Consider the following 23512-nt stretch of genomic DNA (forward strand, 5'->3'; position numbering starts at 1 on the left):
ACTTTCACTTTTTTAACATATACTGGTGAACTGGCATGTAGGATACACCAGAAAGAAGGAATATTCTGAATGACTATGATCTTTGGATTTACCCAACATAGACTACATTGTGTGTGCGTTTGTACATTGTAATGAAAGAACATGTTCAATGAGGTTCATGTGTTTTCAGTAGTTTTTGGTCTATGGCACTGAGGAGTGAGCTATATCTGGCGTTGACCACAGGAAAATTGCTGCTTGTAATGTAACTTCATTTTTGGGTTGACAATAAGGAAAATATAGATTTTTCTTTTTTTTAACCTTAGGTCAGGCTAAACATAATGCTGTGTTTCAGCCTCAAACATTTGCTAGTGCTATAGGCTTCTGACCCTACTCTCTGATCATACTTTATATTCTCTGTTTCTGTTCTTAAATATATTCTGTTCCTTTTACCTATTTTATTTCTGTTCTTTCTTATGATAGTATACATGTTATGTGCTTAAGTCTGTCTGGAAAGGTGCTATGTAAATAAATAAATGTAACCCTTTTTTTCTGTTTTCAGAATATTTGCCATGCTACATGGGAAGGCTCTGAACTCCACCCTGCTCTTCCTCCTCATCCTCACCATCATCTCTACCACTGCTTCCCATGGTCGCTCCTACCCTCGCTTCTCCCGCAATGACACGGAGTTCCAGCACCTGGCCCTGCACCCGGACCCCTCTGTGGGCCGGGTGTACGTGGGGGCCAGGGACCACCTCTTCCAGCTGGACTCTCTCGGCTCGGACCGTCTCCGGCTGGAGCGAGAGGAGACCACGGGCCCCGTGAGCGACAGCAAGGACTGCCTCCCCCCGGTCACCGAGCTGAACTGCCCCCAGGCCCGGAGAACCAGCAACCACAACAAACTGCTGCTGGTCGACCCCAAGTCTCTGGAGCTGATCACCTGCGGCAGCATCCACCAAGGAACCTGCCAGAAACGCAGCCTGGCCTCCATCCAGAAGGTCCTGTTCTCCACCGAGAGGCCCGTGGACACGCAGTACGTGGCGGCCAACGACCCCTCGGTGTCGACGGTGGGGCTGGTGGTGGGGGGGCTTCGCGGCGGGGACAGGACGGTGATGTACGTGGGTAGGGGCTACACGGCCAGCCACCCGCCCATCTCCACCCGACACCTCTCATCCGAACCCATCTTCTCCTACGAGGAGACGGCCAAGCTGGCAGTGGCGGGCCGTTTGTCAGAATACGACCACCACTTCGTCAAGGCTTTCACGCGGCGCTCCTACGTGTACTTCTTGTTTTACCGGCGGGACATCAAGTCACCGTCCAGGGAGTACAGGACCTACGCTGCCAGAGTGTGCCTGGATGACACCTCCTACTATTCCTACGTGGAGGTTCCTCTGGTCTGCCGATCCAAGACCTCTCCATCCACGACGTACAACCTGCTTCAGGCTGCACAGGTATTTATTTATTCTTCATTCTATTCAAGATTATTTCTGGGCTGTAACCAATACACCACAACGAGTGCCCTGTCTATCTGCATACATGTTAACAACACACCAGTCCATATAAATCCTTATCTTATACGAAGCAACAGCTTATCAAAATATACACCCTATAGCTAAGGTATAGGTCAGCAGTGCGCAGTGCCAATCTGTTTTGGTTGGTTTCGCAGTGCCTATACCTGCGTGATATAATTTACTATAACTGAATTGAGGTGGGGCTTAAGCATTATTTCCATGACGAGTCAGGACTAGTTGCAGAGTTAATTTTAGAGGGTAGGGCATGTGGAGTACTTTCCAAATTGGTAAGGCATTTTTCGTGGATACTACTATACTGTATACTATACTTTTTTATTAAGGGCACTTTTGGACTTTAGGGGCACAAGGACAGGGGCTCAAGCTCCCCCTTAGATCCTATTCTTTGCATGTGTGTTAAAAGGTGGGGTGAAGAAATACCAGTTTACAGAGCCTAGGCTGTTTATTAACACTTGATTTTTCACAACACACACACACACAGTACGCACAGGTAGCAGATTGTGAGGAAATATTCACTGATTTTGACAAAAAAATTAAATTAAACATTCTCCAGAATCGCTTCCGTCACCTTTTAACTTTGCTTTCTGAAATATGTTTTATTATTAAACTATTCCCAGGGCTGTGTTTAGTTGAACTTTTCTTCCCATCATGCCCTCTGTTGCAACAGGTGGGACAAGGTGGTGCAGGCAGGGAAGGCCAGGATCTTCTGGGCGTCTTCTCCAGCCGCGCCGGCAGCAGCTCCACAAACAGCGGCGGGGCCTTTGATGCCTCGGCCCTGTGCGTCTACCCACTGGACCAGCTGGACCGACACATCGACTACACCCGCGACCTGTGCTACACCCAGGACGGCCTGGTGCAGGGCGGAGAGGAGGTGGCCTATATAGAGTACGAAGTCAAGTCCAGCTGTGCCAACCTGCCCATGGTAAGCAGAGAGAGACAATGGAGATGGGGATTTTTTTAGTTTTAGATACTTTCATTTTTGGATTTTTTTTTTAAGGAACACAAACACACAACTGAAAAAGTGAACACACAAACAAAAAAAGTAGAATGGAATAGAATAGAAATAAACAACTAACATTGCGTACTCTACTTAACAGGTTTCTGAAAGATGGGGATTTTTGTGTGTGTGTGTGTGTGTGTGTGTGTGTGTGTGTGTGTGTGTGTGTGTGTGTGTGTGTGTGTGTGTGTGTGTGTGTGTGTGTGTGTGTGTGTGTGTGTGTGTGTGTGTGTGTGTGTGTGTGTGTGTGTGTGTGTGTGTGTGTGTGTGTGTGTGTGTGTGTGTGTGTGTGTGTGTGTGTGTGTGTGTGTGTGTGTGTGTGTGTGTGTGTGTTTATGCTACAACATCAACCTAATGTTTTCTCTGATCAAAGAAAAAGAGTTGTTCTTCAAAAACATGCTCAGGTCTATATTTTCGTCTGTATGTTTGTTACCGCATAGATGCTGGCCCATTAAATACATACATTCATAAATCATGTTGAATAATTCCCCTGTATGTCTTTATGTGAAAGTGAATTGGCTCAATTGGTTTCAGTGGTCTCTAAAACACAGTAAACAGAAAAAGCACAGTTAACAAGGGAGTGCTGAGATGAAGCTGAGTGACTGCACTAAAATGAATGCAGCCAGCGTAGTAATGAGGCCCTGGTTAGAGAGAAGAAGACCCATAGTTCTGAAATGCCCTGGCCGGGAGTAGCTGTGGCCGCTCCCGTACACACTTATAATGGGATCGTTAGGGATCAATAACCCAAAAGCTAAGCCTCAATCAGCTGTGCCTCTGCTTTATGAGCTCTGACAAGGAAAGGAGAGGAGTTCTTTTTAAACCCACTTATATAGGCAGAGAGAGACACAGAGAGAGAGAGAGAGAGAGAGAGAGAGAGAGAGAGAGAGACAGAGAAAGACAGAGAGTAAAGGGGGGTACATACATATGGGAATAGAAAGACAAGCTTATAGAGTGACAGACAGAGAGGAAGAATACATTCATCTAGACTCGAGGAAGGATAGTTGATTGAATCAAATGGAGGGATGACAGGGATGTATTGGATCACACATGTTTTGCCATGCAGCAACCACCACAATGCACCGTCTTATTTTGATAAACTGACTCCCGGGTTAGACTATAAAAAGATTCTACATCTGTCCTCCTCCTCCTCCTCCTCCTCCTCCTCCTCCTCCTCCTCCTTCTCCTTCAGGGCCAATTATCTGGAGCCAGAGCTTGGGAGACTTACTGTAAAGCAGGATTTGTTGTTTTGCCAAAAACGCAAAAAAGAGCGAGTTGGCCTCTAAGGAAGTGTACTTTAATCTATGGTGCAATCCTCTTACCAGGAATTAAGAGGGATTCAGAAGGCTTCCGTAGCAATCGCATGAAAGAATGAAAGACTAATTGAAAAGATGTGGATTTGTTAGTCTGTGGGCTCTCCAAGTGGCTTGGACATGTAAGAGGTGGAGTCAGCGATTCTGGAGAACACCTGTTACCTAGGCTATGTAAACCAGCATGCTGCTAGCTACCGTGGGCCCCTTTTTGTTTACATACCCTTTGTTTACAGAGCATCGGCTGTGTATGAACACCAGATTTCGGACAGGTAGCAGATCGTGAGGAGATATTGATTGATTTTGAAAACACGCCTTTTAGAAAAACAAACTTAACCCATTGATGACTATGGCAATCTAGGATGCATGTCCTTAATGCCTGAGGGTTTTCTGATAAAATAGTATGAATTGTAAAGTCTACCAAAACCTTAATATCTAAGCCTGTGTAGCACATAGAAACATGAAATAAAATACATTTAAAAGTTAAGGTTCACAGGTTGTATTTAAACGTGCTCCCTTAGCCCTTACAAACCAACACATTTTTCAAAAAATCGTCAAAATTAGATGAATTAGAAAATTATTAAATATTGATAATAAATAGATGCAATGTGTTGTGTGATTTTCGTCAGTAGTCTATAGTAGACCTTGATTCTGCGCATCAAACGCCACTAACTGTTCTGTCGCCGACATAGCTGGCGTATTTTTTTTTATTATTTTGTTTTATTTTTTTATTTTTTATTTTTTTGATTGACATGATTTTCGGCAAACCACACAACTTTTGGGTGGTCACGTGGTCTTAAAAAAATCAACAAAACCCACCTCATGTGTATTTGAACCAATGACAGTGCATTCTATGCTGGGAATGCCATGAAAATTAGATAAAGTAATAATGCTGCGCGACGCAGCATCAGGCAGGAGAGCCAATGTGGCATCGCGCAGCAGCCGTCATCAATGGGTTAATCTTTTTGAAAGTGGAAAACATGTTTGATTCAAACTAAGAAAATCTGGAGGCTTTCTGTTGAAAAAAAAAAATATCTCCAGTTTTGATATAAGATTTGGTGTCACTATACGCACAATCCAGCTGAGCTAACTGATCCCTCTGTGTTGTGTTCATGTGTTTGTAGAATACCCTTCAAGCATATCCCTGTGGCTCGGACCACACACCCAGTCCCATGGCTAGCCGCGCGGCTCTGGAAGCTAACGCGGCGTGGCAAACCTCCACCGCCCGACTCACCGCCGTGGCCGTCAGCGTCAGAGAAGGACACAGCATCGCCTTCCTGGGAGACTCCAAAGGGACTCTGCACAAGGTAGGGCCGGTATTACAGCCCATCTCCTGCTATATAGGGGATGTCACCATACTAGAAATGTTATAGTCCATACCAACGCAAGTGAAATGCCATGGTTCTCGACGGTGACCAATTCCATACCACGGTAAAAAAAAAAAAAAAAAAAAACATCCCATGTACAGTACTTCAGCATACACTGCTTTTATTAAGAACATTTTAATTTGTTGGGTGATACTTGACTGCTTGATTCATGTGCTCTGCTGCTGTTGGTATATATTGTTTTGTCTTCTGTTTTTTTGTTGTTGTTGTTGTTATTGTGTTTATACTATATGTCTTTGTTTGACAGACGCTTTCTTATTTGTTTTTTACTCTTTTAAACGGCAGACCAGAATACTTGTAGCACCTGTTAGTTCCGGAAGAATTGCATCCCTGGTACTTACGGTAAACGGAGTGCCGTCACATTTTCTGAATTTCTGTTATTGACTAATTTCGGTAGCATCGGTTCTTGTGTCATCCCTACTATATGTACTGTACTTTGATCCTGGAGCCTGCCCCAGCATGCACTAGGTGGAAGTCAGCGAGACGCCCTAAGCATTTCACCAGTATGTTACGAGGGATAACAATGATCAGTGTATCACAAAAAATATTTGGAACATTAGGCCCGTCCCAATTTGGGCAGTTTCTTAATAGTCCTGTTGTAATAGACACACGTAACCACTACTTAATGCCATGATCCCAACAGCCCTGTCCGAGATGTCTCTGCATGTCTATGAATCATTTCCCAGCCTAGCAGACACACCTTACACACCACATAAAACATTTGTAACCAATGTCAGGGTTTTGTCTTTTAGGCGATGCCAGTTCCCATTATACTACATTATGGCACCAGCCTGGAAGATTCCAGTCATTCCAACAGTCACATTTTTCCAGTGGGCGCGTGTGCACACACACACACACACACACACACACACACACACACACACACACTAGCATACCGACATGATCCCCCTGCTTAATACATGTGTTTTTTGATCCGTGGACCGCACTGTGCCATTGTTGGAAACTTGATGCATTTTTTAAAGTTATTTGGAAGACTTCCGTAATGTAGTTTCCAGGGGGGGTTGTGTGTGTGAAAGAGAGAGAGAGTGAGACACAGAGTCAGACATGGTGCTTTTGGGTAGCAGATCAAAGCAGCGCTCCATGTGGCCATCCAAAGTAAGCTTTGTAACAGGATTATCATATCACAGCAGGACAAATTCCACAGCATCCATATGTGTGTGTGTGTGTGTGACCAGTTTATTTTGGATGGGCAGTATGACTTGTGACAAAGTAATTGTCAGCAACTTCAAAAGAGTATAAATCAGACCACTGAAGGATTTTTTTTTTATCAAAGGCATTGTTGCCTTTGTTGGCTGTTTTCAGAGGGTTAGATGACAACTTTGCTACTTAAATCATAGATTTCTGTTAATATGAAGCTACAATGGGAAGCAGCTAGCTAAGTTATACCCAGAGGTAAGTCATTCCTTACCACATCTCTGCTCACTGAGAAACATGTTTTTGCCCGTTTGCTGAATCAGTAGCCTACAATTACTGAGGTGATAAAAAAGACATGTTGTGGATATTGCTGGACTAGTTATTGGCACAATCCCTTCCTTTAGTGTTGTCACTATGAGGTAGACAGGCAACTGACAGAGATTTCATGTGGGTTCATCAAACAAATATATATATGGGGTTATTAGTTAGTGTTATAGGCACTGTTAGGCAGATGTTATTTTCAAACCGTCTCTAGCTACATATTCAGGGCAAAGACATGAAAGTGGGTTCGATCCTCTCATCTAAGTCCTGACAAAGAGGGAATAAGCGTTTGTAATAATAAGTGTGTAATTTTCTGAATTGAAAATCCTATCAAGGAATGTATGGCTCTTTTTCTACCTAGTGTAAAGCTCCTTAACACCAGTAGCACATCGGAAGTTCCATCATCAATACAGCAACAGCCATTTCTACAAGATCTAACATGCCAAATGACACCCTTCATACATGTATGTAAGTCAGCAGGCATTACAAAGCTACTTATCATGCCAGTATGTGTTGAGTGCATCCTCTTCCATTCTGTTCACAGTGATCAAGTGAGAGCCTTATGGAAAGAGGCATGAAAAAAAACCCTGATAATCTCATTAGCAGGAGGTAACATGAGACTTTGAAGGCCTGGGAATCACTTAAGCCAGAGGTGTCCTCCTCCTCCGCTTCATATTAGATTTGACTGTGCCATAATCACATTCACGGCCACTTCCGCTGCGATCCGGCACAAAGTGTGATTTGATTTGCGTATGACTCCTTAGCTGAATATGATATTCCTTTTTGAGGTTTTTTTCTTTTTTTTTTGTCGGCTTCTCATTTAAGTTTTACACTGTGAGGAATGTGGGCTAACACTTTCTCTTCCAAAAAGGCTGTAGATATAACAAATGCTAGTGATATTATTTTTTTATATATTTAATAAGCCACAATTGATCAACTGTCTTGTTTTTCTGATGTTCTGCTTCAGGTGTATCTGGGCCGAGATGGCCACGTGGAGGTTTACGCAAACATGACCATCCTGGAAAACTCACCCATCAACAGTGACCTTCTACTGGACCAGAATGGGGCTCACATCTACATCATGACCAAAACTACTGTAAGTCTTCAGGGTGTAGTAATGCTGTTCGGGACTAGCCTGGGATTCCAGACCCTCTAGAACTATGAAGTGTCCGGCAATGAGCAATAGACTTTCCCAACTCAAGGGACGGCACGCAATTGGATAGCACTACGACAGATTAAGACCAATCGGAGCAATGAACAAGGTGAAGTATTCAGAGCGACGGTTTAGTGACCAGCGGGGCTAACTGGTAAATTAAACCTTTGCCGTATCAGTTCGGCAAAACAACAAATACATATTTCTTGCTAATGAAAGATTTGAGTGCAAACTTATGTACATTTTTTAAAGAAAGTCCAAATCATTCAGGGTGTATTCACACTGGGAAAGTCCGCTAGTTCACTTGCTTTGGTCCAGACCAAATAGTGTTTAGATTTTTTTTGTTTGGTGTGGTCCACTTTCATTTTGCCCCTTTTGCAAGTGAACCAGCGTTACGAAGCAAAACCACACGTGATCTGAGGTCATTCATTCATTGGACAGACATTCTTGGGTGAAGTGAAGCAGGAAGTAAAACTGTGAAATATATCATTGATTTAATTTGGGGTTAAAAATAATAAAATGGCCTACATCAAGCCTATAGATATAGAAGAAAAACATTAAATTATTTTTGTTTCATTTGGTTATAATATGTAGCCCTATGACAATGCCACGTTATGTGGCTTGTAGTCTACGATGTGAAACATCATTTTTACTGTATTTTTGCTGCTGGACGTGCAGCTCGCGAGAAGAATAGGCTCAAGCTGACACTCGGCTGATTAAGCTGTGTATCAGCTGGGTGTTAGTACGGCGCAGTTCAGCTCCAAACTGACACGGTCTTGACGGTCCCGTACATGGGAAGAAAAATAAAAACACACACTTCTTGCGCAGCGTGAACCTGTTGGCACTGTGCGGGAGATGCTCCCCTCTCCTTCATCTGATCGCTGAATGCATTCAGCCTTTTTACGCGTCCTCTCGATCAAATGTAGCCTAATATATTGTTCTGGGCTCCCGGTCAAACCACAACTTATGGTCCTAATAACGGCGACAACCACACTTTCCCATAATGTGAAGTTGATGGCAATTTATTAAAAAAGAAAATAAATAAAAGGCACAGTGCTTCCTGCATTTGGGTCGGATCGAGTCCGGACAAATTCACACCACAAACGAACTGCAGCAGAATGCGTTTGGAAGCGCATCGAGACCACCTCTTCAGCTGGGTCTCAGAGTGCTTGTTTGGTCCGCCCCCCAGTGCGATTGCTGTATTCACACCTGCCTGAAAGATGCGCACCTGAGTTCGTTTCAACCGAACTAAACACGGCATGTGTGAATACACCCTAAGTGTCAAGGCCAAAGTTCCGCAGCCATCTTTGTTTACTATCACGACTAAGATGGCGCAGCACTGTCGTTATCCAGTTACGCCCGACCATATCAGATAGTAGGATTTGATTGGTGACTTGGTGAATTTTCTGACATAGTTAATGAGCTCCAATGGTTCATTCCCAGAGTAAGCAGCAGAGAAAATTTAAATTTGCTAGTGCAGAGGCTGTATTTCAAGGGTAGTTTTGGACAGTTTGAGTTTGAGTTGTATATATAAATACTGGACTCCAGTGGATTTTGTTAGCAAGTTTATTTTTTAATCTTCAAAGGACTCAACAGTGGTATAAGCAGCCGTAGCCTTCTTGTGGAGTCTGTCCATTGAGCCTCTCACCCAGATGTCTCCATGCATGAGACTGAACACGGCTTGTCATTCATGGTGGGACAATTTATCATTTGTCTCTTGGAGTTTTTCAGCCTTTGATACTTCCTCAAGCTGGGTGCCTCTCTCTCAAGATAAAAAGAACAGAAGAATACGAGGCATGAGAGAGCATGAGAGAAAACAGAGAGGCCAGCTGGCTGTCCGGATCATAGGTCACTGACTCACCCCGCTGCCATGGGAGTACAACAGTCAGCACAGGAGGCTGTAGGTCAGACACAACAATGGTAATGACTAGAGAAAGTGGGCTTCATTGTGTTGGCACACTCCCTACACAGAGTGTGTGTGTGTGTGTGTGTGTGTGTGTGTGTGTGTGTGTGTGTGTGTGTGTGTGTGTGTGTGTGTGTGTGTGTGTGTGTGTGTGTGTGTGTGTGTGTGTGTGTGTGTGTGTGTGTGTGTGTGTGTGTGTGTGTGTGTGTGTGTGCGTGTCGGTAGACATACATGCTGATAAATGGATATGGGAAACTGACAGTCTAGTCTCTGAAAGGCTTCTAGTCTTCCTCCGAATATAATAATCAAGTTATATTTGACACAATATTTGATCAGAGGGATATAAGCATTAGACTGCTTTTTTTCCATCAGCCACACACTTAACCTTGCAGTACAGTATGTCTGCAACATTGTGGTCAGCCATCAATAGACATCCAAGGATTCCCACGGTCACGAACTTCCTGGAAAAGTTATGACAAAACTGTTTTCCATTGTGAAATATGGTTATGGACATTGGGTAAATTCTTATGGAAAGGTCATGGAACAGTTTTGAAAATGTATTGGTAAAAATGTGTGCGAACCCTGGACATCCAAAGGCACTCTAATGTTGGTTAACAAAGTACTCTGATTTCTATTTATCCCTAACCACAATATTACAAACCAGCACATTGATTTATTTAGTGGGTTGAGCAATAATTCACTTTATTCTATTTCAAGCTGGGCAATGTTTGTCAATACGTTTCCGAAATTGAGATATCATTAATGCAGCAGCCCGTTTGTGGTTTATCATTCTATTATTAGTGTGAATGGCTTTGTGAGAGGCAAAACAATATAGTATGATCAGCCTTAGAATATTTAAAATGGGCTGTATATTCCGCCATCAGTGCATAAGTACAGTATGTGTGTTAATGGGGTGCAAGCCACATGAGTGTAAAGCGCTTTGAGTGGTAAAGTACAACAAGAAAACTACTGTTGTATAAGTACAGATAATTCCATTTATCATTATTCGTAGAACTATTTAGTTGTTTTGTATGTTGCTCACTTATGTTTACCTCATTATACAGTGAAGACCACATAGGAGAAACTGACAAGGGAAAGACTATAAGCATAGCGCTGGGGTCCACTCAGTTTACTGCATACATTTGTCTTGAAATGAGTCTCTGAGTGCTGACCCTCCCTTCCTTGTGGTTTACAGGTAGAGAAGCGTCCAGTGGCAGAGTGTGGAGATCACCCGGACTGTGCCTCCTGTCTGTCTGCCAAAGACCCTTACTGTGGCTGGTGTGTGCTGGAGGGACGGTAAGTCACTGTGCATGTTAACATGTAACAGGATGCTCTACTGCTCTCTAGTCCAATGTGGGGCTGTGCTAAAATATCGATACGGCAATATATCGTGAGATTTATCTTCGTGATATCGGTATCGTATCGTCAACTCCAGGATTGATATTTTAGAGAAAAGAAATTCAGGTTTTTAAACGGGTTGTGATATAAAACCTCTGTTCATGTAGATGTCGCAGTAAGGCTAGTTGCCTCAAATTGCTCAGTTTTGAATTTGAATTAAAGTTTGCAATTTTAATTATCAATTTAATGTGATGTATAAAGACCACCCAGATCTAACAACTTGTATTACAAATCTGTTTTTCATATTTGAAATATCGCAATATGTCAAAATATGCATCGTACCATAATGTATCGTGATATATTGCATCGTGAGCCATGTATCATGATGTGTATCGTATTGTGAAGTAATTTGCCAATACACAGCCCTAGTCCTCAATGTCTCTCTCTCACTCTTCTCTGTCATGTCCCAGCTGTGTCCAGCAGGGGGAGTGCCAGCAAGGGTCTGCTCAGGGCCAGTGGCTGTGGAGCTTCAACCAGACGCAGCAGTGCCTCGCCATCCAGCAACTCAGCCTACACAACATCAGCCGCGGGGAGAAAACCAATGTAATTCAAAGGAGAAAATAATAACTGTTAACTGTGTGTCTGTTGTAGTCCTAAACTTGTAAAGGCCCTATCTCACTGGGCTGAGACTAGTTGGAGACACAAAATTGCAGGAAAATCTGCAAATTAGAGATTATTTTAAACTGTATTCACACTGAATTTCGTACTTACGACATGTTTGTGGATGCTGCATGAACCTCTGGCGAAATTTGGACCAACATTTGACCGGAGTTTGCATAAAGTCGTGCGATGTTCGCCCGACGTTCGCTCGACTATCGCCAACCCCTCGCAAATTTGTGTTAAAAATTCCAGCGACACGATAGCGAGGCTCTGCGACTCACAAGGAATTTGAGAACTCCAATGACCGTTTCGAGACATTTTGGAAACTCATGAATGTCGTTCGCAATTGCTGCAGTCACATACTATAGAATCAGGCAGACAGTGCAGGTTAGACAGCGGGTGACAACTCCTGACCGGCAAAAACATAAAACAATCTAAATAGACAGACAGATGGCAGGATGGCATAGGGAAACCAAACGAAGCGCGTATAACCATGTGTTGCAATGCTGAAATCAGTTTGTTTACAAGGAGTTGTATGTATTAAATAAACAAAATATGTTCAATGCATGAAGCTGTAAATACACCTTTCTCTTATAATATTATATTGAAAACCTAAAACAAAAGTTAAATTCCCCCCCAAAATGTAATGTTAGATTCCCTCCATAACGTAAGTTTACTGATTCATTTGAGTTCCACGATGCATTTGAGGAGCCACGTAACATCTGGTTGTAAAAGCCGTCGCACTCTCTTCCACTTCAATGACATCCGGTTTGCTTATATAAAAAATAGCTTAAAATAAATAAAAATATCCAGTTTGCTGTCTGCCGATTCCATGTGAATGCAGCATTAGCCCTACACAAATGTTTAAGCTTTTTAGAGATAGAAGTTGAACCCTCAGTTGGTGGAGTGAAAGAACAACTCTTTAACATGTCCATTCTTTTGATGTCTGTTTCCCATTCCATCTTACCTCAGATTGCGGTGTCAGTGGAGGGTCTCCCTAGTCTAGGGAAAGCAGAGGCCTACTCCTGCTTCTTCCAGGACACACAGACGCCTGCCTCACTCACCAGCACTGGAGTGACATGCCCCACCCCCGATGCCAGCAGTCTGCCCCCCATCGCTCATGGAGATGGTGATCCTCTTTTTATATTGTTAGCAATGTTAGCCAATGGGTCAAATTTATGAATACAAAAAATACAATAGTTGCATGAAACAAGGACTATCAATTTAAAAAAATTTGCTGGGTGAAGTTGACCCATCGTGGCGTATGCTTTGTGGTATTGCAGAGTTTGTCATGGTGACCCTGTCGCTGCGTTTCATAAACGTGACGGTAGCAGAGACAGAGTTCACCTTCTACAACTGCAGCTTGGTCCAGCAGCTCTCTGGACGCAGGCCGTGAGTACACTAAAATATACTAAAAATTTATATTTACAATTATTTTATTTTTGCTACAGTTCAGAATGTATCAATACCAAGTGGAACCTAGAGAACAAGATGCCTCAAGGGGCAAGTGAAAATGACAGTAAAGTATATATAAAGCATAAGATCCCCTGAGACTGTAGGCTTATATTTATTATGATATATTAATATTTATGCTGGTTTTTGCTATGATTTCCATTTGTATTGTCACTAATCTCTTGTCATGTTTTTTGTTGTTCTGCTTCCCCTACTTAGATGCCAGGGCTGTGTTAGCAGTCGCTGGGGATGTAACTGGTGTATCCACCAGCATGTCTGCACACACACACCCTCCTGCAGCCACGGAGTCACCATCTACAACCATCATGTGAGTCCACACCAATTCTGAAATGGAAAACCTTTTGCTTTCTTGCTTGAGACATGTTGAAATGAAAGTGGCTTTGTTCTACTGTGCATGTATCATGCAACTTTCTTTGTACGTATTATCTTTTGCATGGGCTGTCTGTTTGCTGTTCTTGTATGTTTATTTTTTTACGTCGCTCCTGAGTTGCTCCTGAATGTATTTTGCATTACCCTTTAAGTTTTTTTATCCTAATTTTTTGTCTTCCCACTGTCTTTTTTTCTTGTCTTCTCCTCCCTCCCTTGTTTATTCACTCCCATCGTCAAGTTCAAACCGCCCACACCCACCATCAGAACACTGACACCCTTACCTCCTACTGTACGGGCTGCTACGGCAACCACCACACAAGTTGCCACAACAACTACAATATCAACAACAACAATAACAACAACAACACAGCCGCCACCCACAGAGACCCTTAGCCCCTCCACAACCACTCTCCCTTCCACGACGTCCACAGTGTCTCCACCCACCACCAGCCCTACTAGCGCTGCGTCCAGCAGCTCAACACCCCTCGCCATGGCCACAACGTCCCCCTTTAGCAGGCTCTTCACCCAGGCCACCACCACCACCACCACCACCATACACACGGATGTCCCTACCTCAAACCTCTCCTCCGTCTCCATTCTGAATGGAACAACAGAAGAGGCAAATGATGGCATTACAATAGGTTTTTCAGAAAATAGAGGAGGGATTGAAACCTGGAATATCACTGAATCAACTCCCAATAGCACTAGTGGTCAGTTAGACTCTGAGCTGAGATCTTTGGGTGAAGCGATGGGTTCTTCTTCTTCCGATGTAAGCGCGACCACCTCCGGCGTAGTGGCCATTTTAACAGAGCTTTCTATGGGAGACACTAAGGAGACCACTGTGGACATGGACTCAGCTCCACCGCAGAGAGAGTGGGAGGAGCCAGAGGGAAAGACTGTGGAGGGCGCCAGAGAAAAGTCCCTCGTCTATACAACACAATCGCCTCAAACGGTTATTGAACCCGACTCTGAATTTGCAGCAAACTACCAGTCCGATTCCTCTTGGACAGAGTCTTATTTTCGGGTGAGTGCAGCAGCAGATGTCACGTGTGCAGCTTTAGTCTAAGGATGGTACTGTTTGCCTACGTCACCATGAGAAACGAAAAATTTAAAGTTTTGGGAAAGTGAGTTATATAAGAAGAAAGACAGAGGTGTCACCCTGTGTCATAGTTGTCTGTATATGAAGCTACAGCCAGAAAAGCAGTTAGCTTAGCTTAACGTTGAAAATTGAATTGCCTGGCTCTGTACAAAGCCAAGAATATCCACCTAACAGCACCTCTAAAGCTCACTCATTAACACCTTCTATTTAGTTTGTCTACTCTGTGCAAGAGAGCGAGGCTAGCGGTTTCCTCACTGCTAAGCTAAACTTACCCAGATATGAGAGTGGTAATCATGTTTTCTCATCTCAGTTAAGTGTTAATTAGGGGGCCAAGCCCGAGTAGGGCTGGGACCGCGTTTTGCAGAGCAACGCGGTTCCCAAGCCCTGCGGGGCAGGGAACCCTATTGTTTTTGTTGGGCCTTTTATTATTATTAGGGGGCCAAGCCCGAGAAGGGCAAGGGACCGCGGAATGCAGAGCATCGCGGTTCCATGACAATGCGGGGCATGGAACCCTATTGATTTAGTAGGAATTATTATTATTAGGGGGCCAAGCCCGAGAAGGGCAAGGGACCGCGGAATGCAGAGCATCGCGGTTCCATGACAATGCGGGGCATGGAACCCTATTGATTTAGTAGGAATTATTAGGGGGCCAAGCCCGAGTAGGGCTGGGACCGCGTTTTGCAGAGCAACGCGGTTCCCAAGCCCTGCGGGGCAGGGAACCCTATTGTTCTTGTAGGGATTATTATTATTATTTTTCCTTACGTAAAAGTGGTGCTGCAGCCCAAACCGTAAAGGGTTGGGACATGCCACTTGCAGGGCTTATCCAGGTCCGTGCCTGGTACGCAGACAAAAAAATTCAGACATGCCAGCCACTAGGTGGCGCTACAACAATAAAAAAACATGTTTGGGGCTATAACTCCCACACCGAAAGTCCGACAGTCAAAAACTTTATATCCACAGATGCCCACAAGTCAGCTGCATCTTTTGAGATAGGCCACGCCCATTTGCGTATATATACATTTTTCGCTACATCGCGAAAACTGTGTCAGTCACCAAAACATACTCCTCCTACAGTTTTCGCCCGATTTGGACGAAACCAAAAGCATTATGCTCTACCGACTCCCACGAGCAAAAGTAAGTCAAATAATTTTTCTACGACCATCGGAAGACCAAACGGTAGCGCTTTAAAGATTTGCGAAAATTCCTTAAAAAAATAAAATAAAGGGATTTTCTTGAAACTCAAGTGACACTATCATGGGGCGTACCTGAGTCTATACAAAAAATATGGGCAAGAAATTCCTATGTGGGCCGGACTTATTAAAAAAAATAGTTTTTCAATTTTTTTGCCTGTTTTCGCCATTTCCTAAGTCTTTAGGCGGGAAAATGGGAAAATTCAAAAAACTGTCTTTACAATGGAGAGGTTGACAATTTGATTTTGCTATAACTCCCCAACCAAACATCGCACATTCAAAAACTTGACATCCACTTCTTCGGTACATTGAGCAACATCTTTCTATCAAACACAGTTTTGCAAATGTCATCCATAGGGGGCGCCAAACCACAAAAAGCAAAGAAAACGCGTTTGGGGCTATAACTTCCACACCAAACATCCCACAGTCAAACACTTTATATCCACAGATGCCCACAAGTCAGCTGCATCTTTCTACATAACACAGTTTTGCGAATGTCATCCATAGGGGGCACCAAAACCGCAAAAAGCAAAGAAAACGCGTTTGGGGCTATAACTCCCACACCGAACATCCCACATTCAAAAACTTTACATCCCCGGATTCCGTGAAGCGAGGGGCCGGCGCTGCGGACGACGACGTCCAATCCCGAGTCGCGTGGGAGGCTTGGCCCCCGTTCACAACTGCTTGCAGTTCTAGTTCTTATTATTATTTGGAGTCGTGTAGAAGTGGTGCTGCAGCCCAAACCAGAAAGTGTGAAGACATGCCACTTGTCGGGCTTATCCAGGTCCGTGCCTGGTACGCAGACACAAAAATTCAGACATGCCAACCACTAGGTGGCGCTACAGCAAAGGACAACGCGTTTGGGGCTATAACTTCCACACCGAAAGTCCGACAGTCAAAAACTTTATATCCACAGATGCCCACAAGTCAGCTGCATCTTTTGGGATAGGCCACGCCCATTTGCGTAGAGAAAGATTTTTTGCTACATCGCAAAAACTGTGTCAGTCACCAAAACACACTCCTCCTACAGTTTTTATCCGATTCGGACGAAACCAAAAGCATTATGCTCTACCGACTCCCACGAGCAAAAGTTAGATAAAGAATTTTTCTACGACCATCGGAAGACCAAACGGAAGCGCTTCAAACATTCGCGCAAATCCCCCCGAAAAAAAAAAAAAAAGGGATTCTCTTGAAACTCAAGGGAGACTATCATGGGGCATACCTGAGTCTATACAAAAAATCTGGCCAAGACATTCCTATGTATGCCGGATTTATTCAACAAATTAGTTTTGCACTTTCACTTCCTGTTTCGAACTATTTGGCGGGAATATTCAAAAACGTGGAGAGGTTGACAACTTGATTTTGCTCATAACTCCCCAACCAAACATCGCACATTCAAAAACTTGACATCCACTTGTTTGGTACATTGAGCTGCATCTTTCTATGCAACGCAGTTTTGCGAATGTCATCCATAGGGGGCGCCAAAACCACAAAACGCAAATAAAACGCGTTTGGGGCTATAACTTCCACACCAAAAGTCTGACAGTCAAAAACTTTACATCCACAGATGCCCACAAGTCAGCTGCATCTTTTGGGATAGGCCACGCCCACTTGCGTATGGTTTTTTTTTCCGCTACATCGCAAAAACTGTGTCAGTCACCAAAACACACACCTCCTACAGTTTTTGCCCGATTTGGACGAAACCAAAAGCATTATGCTCTATGGACTCCCACGAACAAAAGTTGACTAAATAATTTCTCGACGACCGTCGGAAGACCAAACGGTAGCGCTTTAAAGATTTGCACATTAGCTACCTTGTACCAAACTGCTCCTAAATCCAAAACGATTCATCCTATTGACACCAAACTTCACACATGTTTGTCCTATGGTTGGTTCTACTTTTTCCTTAAATTGCTCCAAAAGGGGGCGCCAACAACACACTTGAGCATCTTTCTCTGCCATTTTTTCCCCTTTTGGTCTGTAACTCCCGAACCGAACATCCCACATTCAAAAACTTTACATCCCCGGATTCCGTGAAGCGAGGGGCCGGCGCCGCGGACGACGACGCCCCATCCCGAGTCGCACGGGACGGCTTGGCCCCCGTCCACAACTGCTTGCAGTTCTAGTTATTATTATTATTCCATGTTTAGAAGTGGTGCTGCAGCCCAAACCGTAAAGGGTTGGGACATGCCACTTGCAGCACTAGTTCAGACCCCCGGTCTCTCAGCATACAAAAAAATTCAGACATCCCAGCCACTAGGTGGCGCCACAACAAAGGAAAACGCGTTTTGGGCTATAACTTCCACACCGAAAGTCCGACAGTCAAAAACTTTACATCCACAGATGCCCACAAGTCAGCTGCATCTTTTGAGATAGGCCACGCCCATTTGCGTATATATACATTTTTCGCTACATCGCAAAAACTGTGTCAGTCACCAAAACATACTCCTCCTACAGTTTTCGCCCGATTTGGACGAAACCAAAAGCATTATGCTCTACCGACTCCCACGAGCAAAGGAAGGTCAAATAATTTTTCTACGACCATCGGAAGACCAAATGGTAGCGCTTTAAAGATTGGCGCAAATCCGTAAAAAAAAAAAAAAAAAGGGATTTTCTTGAAACTCAAGGGAGACTATCATGGGGCATACTTGAGCCTATGTCAAAAATATGGGGATGAAATTCCGATGTGGGCCGGACTTATTAAAAAAAAGAGTTTTTCAATTTTTTTGCCTGTTTTCGCCATTTTCTAAGTCTTTCGGCGGGAAAATGGGAAAATTCAAAAAAGTGTCTTTACAATGGAGAGGTTGACAATTTGATTTTGCTATAACTCCCCAACCAAACATCGCACATTCAAAAACTTGACATCCACTTCTTCGGTACATTGAGCAACATCTTTCTATCAAACACAGTTTTGCAAATGTCATCCATAGGGGGCGCCAAAACCACAAAAAGCAAAGAAAACGCGTTTGGGGCTATAACTTCCACACCAAACATCCCACAGTCAAACACTTTATATCCACAGATGCCCACAAGTCAGCTGCATCTTTCTACATAACACAGTTTTGCGAATGTCATCCATAGGGGGCACCAAAACCGCAAAAAGCAAAGAAAACGCGTTTGGGGCTATAACTCCCACACCGAACATCCCACATTCAAAAACTTTACATCCCCGGATTCCGTGAAGCGAGGGGCCGGCGCCGCGGACGACGACGCCCTGTCCCGACTCGCGTGGAAGGCTTGGCCCCCGTTCACAACTGCTTGCAGTTCTAGTTTAAATTTAATTCTGCATTATGGACCCAGTGATAGCTCTGCTTTAATCTGCAGTCAAAATGCTAATGTACACAATGAGAAATACTGATTTTGACATTTGTATTCGCTGCAGCTAGAAAGGCAAACATCCAACACAAAATCAATCTAATCTCACATGCGAGGATGGAACTGAGAAATGTTAAGGCACTAAACCTGACTGTCAGGCCTTATTGACAAGTGGACGCTCTCTCGCGAAACAATTTCTGTTCACCTCATTCAATGCTAGCTGATAATACAGATTCACTTTTGAAACATATACATATGCAAGCTGCTATCCCTGATCATGGCAACCATTTTAGTTTTTGAGTTCAGCTCCTTCCTTGTGTTTTTTTAATTGTCCAGTGTTCCATTGCTGTGGTGTGTGTATGTTCTGGTGGTGGTGGTTCATTAGGTCTTTGCTTCTTCTGAAGTTGAATGTTTGGTTTGGATTTCCCTTTTTGTTTTTATAGTGTCCAATAGCTGCCTTTTTCTGCTAGGTGTGGGGGTATAAGATGGGACAGCTGCCCCCACTTTGATGTTATGTTTATTTTGATTAGGCTATTGCTGTTGTTGTAAGGCTATTATTTGCAGTCAAAAGAAATTCAGTGAAATTCTTCTGGTGATTTTTGTAGCATGACAACAACACACCCATGCACATTGTCTATACAACATGTGTTAAGATCAGGGCAGGAGAACTTGAGTGAGTGAGTGAGTGAGTGAGTGAGTGAGTGAGTGAGTGAGTGAGTGAGTGAGTGAGTGAGTGAGTGAGTGAGTGAACAGAGCGCTGAACTGAATGACCATGAACCAGGTTTAGTTGCAGAGCAGCAGTACTACTTAACCATAATGCTTTTTGCAGACAGACAGACAGACAGACAGACAGATAGATAGACACATATACATACTGTATACGACCATGATTATGATAGACACCGTTAAAGGTTCACTATGTAGTTTCAGGGGTTTGTTTACATTTGCAGAGCCTGCAGTTAGTTTACAAAACATTATTACTCTGCGTGTAATTCTTAGTCTTGAATAATTATATCATCATAAATCAAAATAAAATCATTTTGAGGCCCATAGAACCAAATTTAAAAATAGGTGTTTAAACATACTGTGGGCCCTGCTGCTGTAAACAACAACAGTCGAACAGGAACTTTTTCAGGTAGCTTTCTAACTTCAGTGTTCCAGGGATCCTATTTTCCTGTAAGTAAGGTTTGTTTATTCAGATATAAGATTATAACGTTAGAAAATGTTCACTTTTCTGACACACCCAAAGTTACATAATGCACCTTTTAACAGACAGTTTGAGTACACTCTAGACTTGTTTATACAGTGTAGCTGCCTATCTCTATGTTGCTATCTCTCTCATTGTAATGGTGAATAATGTGCCGTCAGGAATGTCCGTGTGTGGGGAAAGTTGAGGATTCCTCTCTGCTGCCTGTCAACGTGGAGAGGAAAATTACTCTGGTGGGACAACACCTGCACCTGTTCAAGGTAAGGTCCACCATGCATAGGGCAACAGGCCCCTTAGCTTAGCAGAGAGCGAGCACACTAAAGCTGTGTTTATGCAGGTCATACATGTGTTACCATATTCATCCTGGAAATTATTTTAATACATTAAACCAGATATTTTCTTCAGAGTTAAGGGGTAACTTTTTTTTGGTTCACCTCTGAGGTGAAGTGAGGGCCAGCTGTCACTCAAGAGACCGCGCCCTTAATTATTCATTATTTTAACCTCCAGTAGAATAAAAACTAGCCTTCTAGAAAAAAAATCACCCCTCAGTGTTGTCATGGAGATATGAACTAAACATGCAGACTAGAATGTTTTTTTTGTACCAGGCCTTAAATAGGTTTAATAATGCTGTGAAAACGGCATATTGAACATGGGAGTCAATGAGGAATTGCTCTGTTTTGAAACCTGCCCCTAGTGGCCACTCAGTTCACTGCAATTTGTGTCACTTCCGCATTGGATGCTGGCAGAACTCACTGTGGTTGGGGCTTGGTCTTTAGGTTCAGGAAAGATTTTCACTGTTAGAAAGGAACAAAACGAAAAGAGAGGAAAGGCATTTTTTTTCATGGAAGCAGACGCATGTTCAGTTTGTACCTAAAAAAGCTGAAATAAGTTTTATTCTGTAACGTATGTGTCTTGTGTGACTAAACATCTGTTGCGTGTACATTTAGGATGTGAACCTGGACTACGAGTGTGTGTTGGACATCGAGAATCATTCTGTGGTGGTGGAGGCTTCAGTGGAGCCAGACGCTACACAACACTCCGTCTTCCTTATCACCTGCCAACCGCACCAGGTCAGGAAAAAAAAAACTATTTTCCCAAAAATATTATCTACAATAATTTCTGGTAACACGCTGATTTAAAATTTGCTATGAAGGCTTAAAAAGAGAGCACTTTTTGTGTTTTTAGCTATGGTGGCTATTAGTCCCATGCTAATCACACAGATCTTCTATTTTCAAACAGGCACTCGTTCACATACATCACATACCAATTACTAGCTTTCACCATCTGAAATCAATTGCATGTCTCAATCCGATAACCCCCCCCCCCCCCTGCCACCACACCCATCTAGCAGCATTCATATTGAGTGTAAAATCCCTTTAAATCGACAAACAGAAAAGGGTCATAACCAACTCCAATGGACCAGTGGCATGTCATACCAACAGGAACCAATACACTGCTGTCTGTCTAAATTACCGGTAGGTTTTATTGTGTTTCCATGAATTTGCTCCCCTAAGCAGATAATTGGACTCACACTGTAACATGGGTGTGCATAACATCCGCTCATATACCACACATTATAAGTAGTGCTTAAGGTGTTCCTTGTTATTTGCTGCTCTTGTTTCAGTATGCCTATGCTGGCTTAATGGAGGAATACCCAGCCATTATAAACGTGAGGAGGAAAAACCACTTCCACCTCGACAGCACCGAAGACCTGTATGGTAAGGGACTATCAGTAGTGTGTTTAGTGCTGGCCAATTCATCAATAGTTAATCAATCGGAATTCAGACACTGTATTCTACATAAAGTTGCACGTGTCGATTACATTGATAGGGGGCCCTGTCCAGGATATTTTGTCAGATATTCGTTTACCAGAGATTCAAGTACTTTTCAGTTTTTCAAATGGCAATCTTTAAAATAGTGTATTTTATTAGTAAAGAAATGCAAGTTATTTATTTTCTACAGGTTTTTTTTAAAGAGAACATTATTTTTTGAGCATATTTTACAGTACAAACCTTGTCAGCGAAAAAAGGGCAGAAAAAAACAAAATAATCGTTGAATTTATCCTGATATTGATTTGCAGTCAAATCGCCCAGCCCTTTGTTTTAGCAGTGTGTCAATGCTATACTGTGAGAGCATGTTTGACAATGTGCAGATGGGACCCAATCTGATTATGTGTAGCATCTGTGGCTATATTGTATGGTTGTTTTGATGTAATTTCCCCTCACAGTCTCTCTCTCTCTCTCTGCCTTTCTTTCAGTGACTCTGTTCAACTGTTCTGTGGGGCGATCAGACTGCAGTCGCTGTCGCACGGCGGACCCTAAGTATGGCTGTGTGTGGTGTGGAGGAGGTGGGGCTGCTGCTGCGACTGGCGGCTCCCACTGTGTCTACCAGGACTCCTGCACACACAAGATCCAACACACCTGCCCAGCACCTGTCATTCACTTTGTAAGACATTTCTCAACCACTATTTTGAACTCTCTCTCTTAAGATTATTATTATTTAATGTTTTTCTTTGAGAGTGGGAGATTTGATTTGATTACATTTGTATTTTATAAGGATCCTCATTGGCAACACACCAGAGTGAGATCTTGCCTCTTGCTTTTATATCCGTCGCATCCCCGGTTGTTTTCATACAGAGGCTCCGTCAATGTGACGTCACTTCCAGTGTGCACTGGATTGTGGGGTCATAATCAACCAAATAGCATGCTAAAAACCTCTGTAGTAGACATCCGGTTATTTTTAAGCATACTATATCCATAAGCATCCATAAGCATACTATCCACCCTGTATTTTTGTCAAAGCTTCCTTGAGTTTCTTAAAAAAGGTGCTGTATAAAACCAAGACATTATTATTATTGTTATTATACTTTATTTGAAAGGTTCCTCATGTGCATACTCTGTGTGTTTCAGCTGAGCCCAGTATCGGGCCCTGTAGAGGGGGGGACCTTGGTGACTATCTCAGGCTCTAACCTGGGTCAGAGAGCAGAGGACATCCAGAACTCAGTCACAGTAGCCGGGGTCCCCTGCAACGTCATACACAGCAGATATGAAGTCTCCTCAAGGCAAGCCATCAATTTACTTACATTTTATTTTTTATATGTTCCATTTTTGTGTTCTATTTTTCTTTTCTATACAT

At 43.2% G+C, this 23512-nt stretch overlaps 1 protein-coding gene across 1 annotated transcript in view; it reads left to right on the forward strand.

Moving 5' to 3' along the window:
• Positions 1–548: 548 nt before the first annotated feature.
• plxnb1a (plexin b1a) overlaps positions 549–23512 on the forward strand; it is a gene marked incomplete at its 5' end in the record, with an annotated part of 41518 nt that continues 18554 nt past the window's right edge. The window contains 14 exons of the mRNA XM_080030868.1: positions 549–1427; positions 2173–2427; positions 4934–5116; positions 7638–7766; positions 10922–11022; positions 11535–11667; positions 12697–12853; positions 13008–13116; positions 13396–13504; positions 20539–20637; positions 21325–21447; positions 22002–22095; positions 22635–22822; positions 23287–23438. Of these exons, the coding sequence (XP_079886994.1) occupies positions 549–1427; positions 2173–2427; positions 4934–5116; positions 7638–7766; positions 10922–11022; positions 11535–11667; positions 12697–12853; positions 13008–13116; positions 13396–13504; positions 20539–20637; positions 21325–21447; positions 22002–22095; positions 22635–22822; positions 23287–23438 (2711 nt within the window). The remainder of the gene's footprint in view (positions 1428–2172; positions 2428–4933; positions 5117–7637; positions 7767–10921; positions 11023–11534; positions 11668–12696; positions 12854–13007; positions 13117–13395; positions 13505–20538; positions 20638–21324; positions 21448–22001; positions 22096–22634; positions 22823–23286; positions 23439–23512) is intronic.

Source organism: Ammodytes marinus (genome assembly GCF_949987685.1).
Source record: "Ammodytes marinus genome assembly, chromosome: 7".
Lineage (NCBI taxonomy): Eukaryota > Metazoa > Chordata > Actinopteri > Uranoscopiformes > Ammodytidae > Ammodytes > Ammodytes marinus.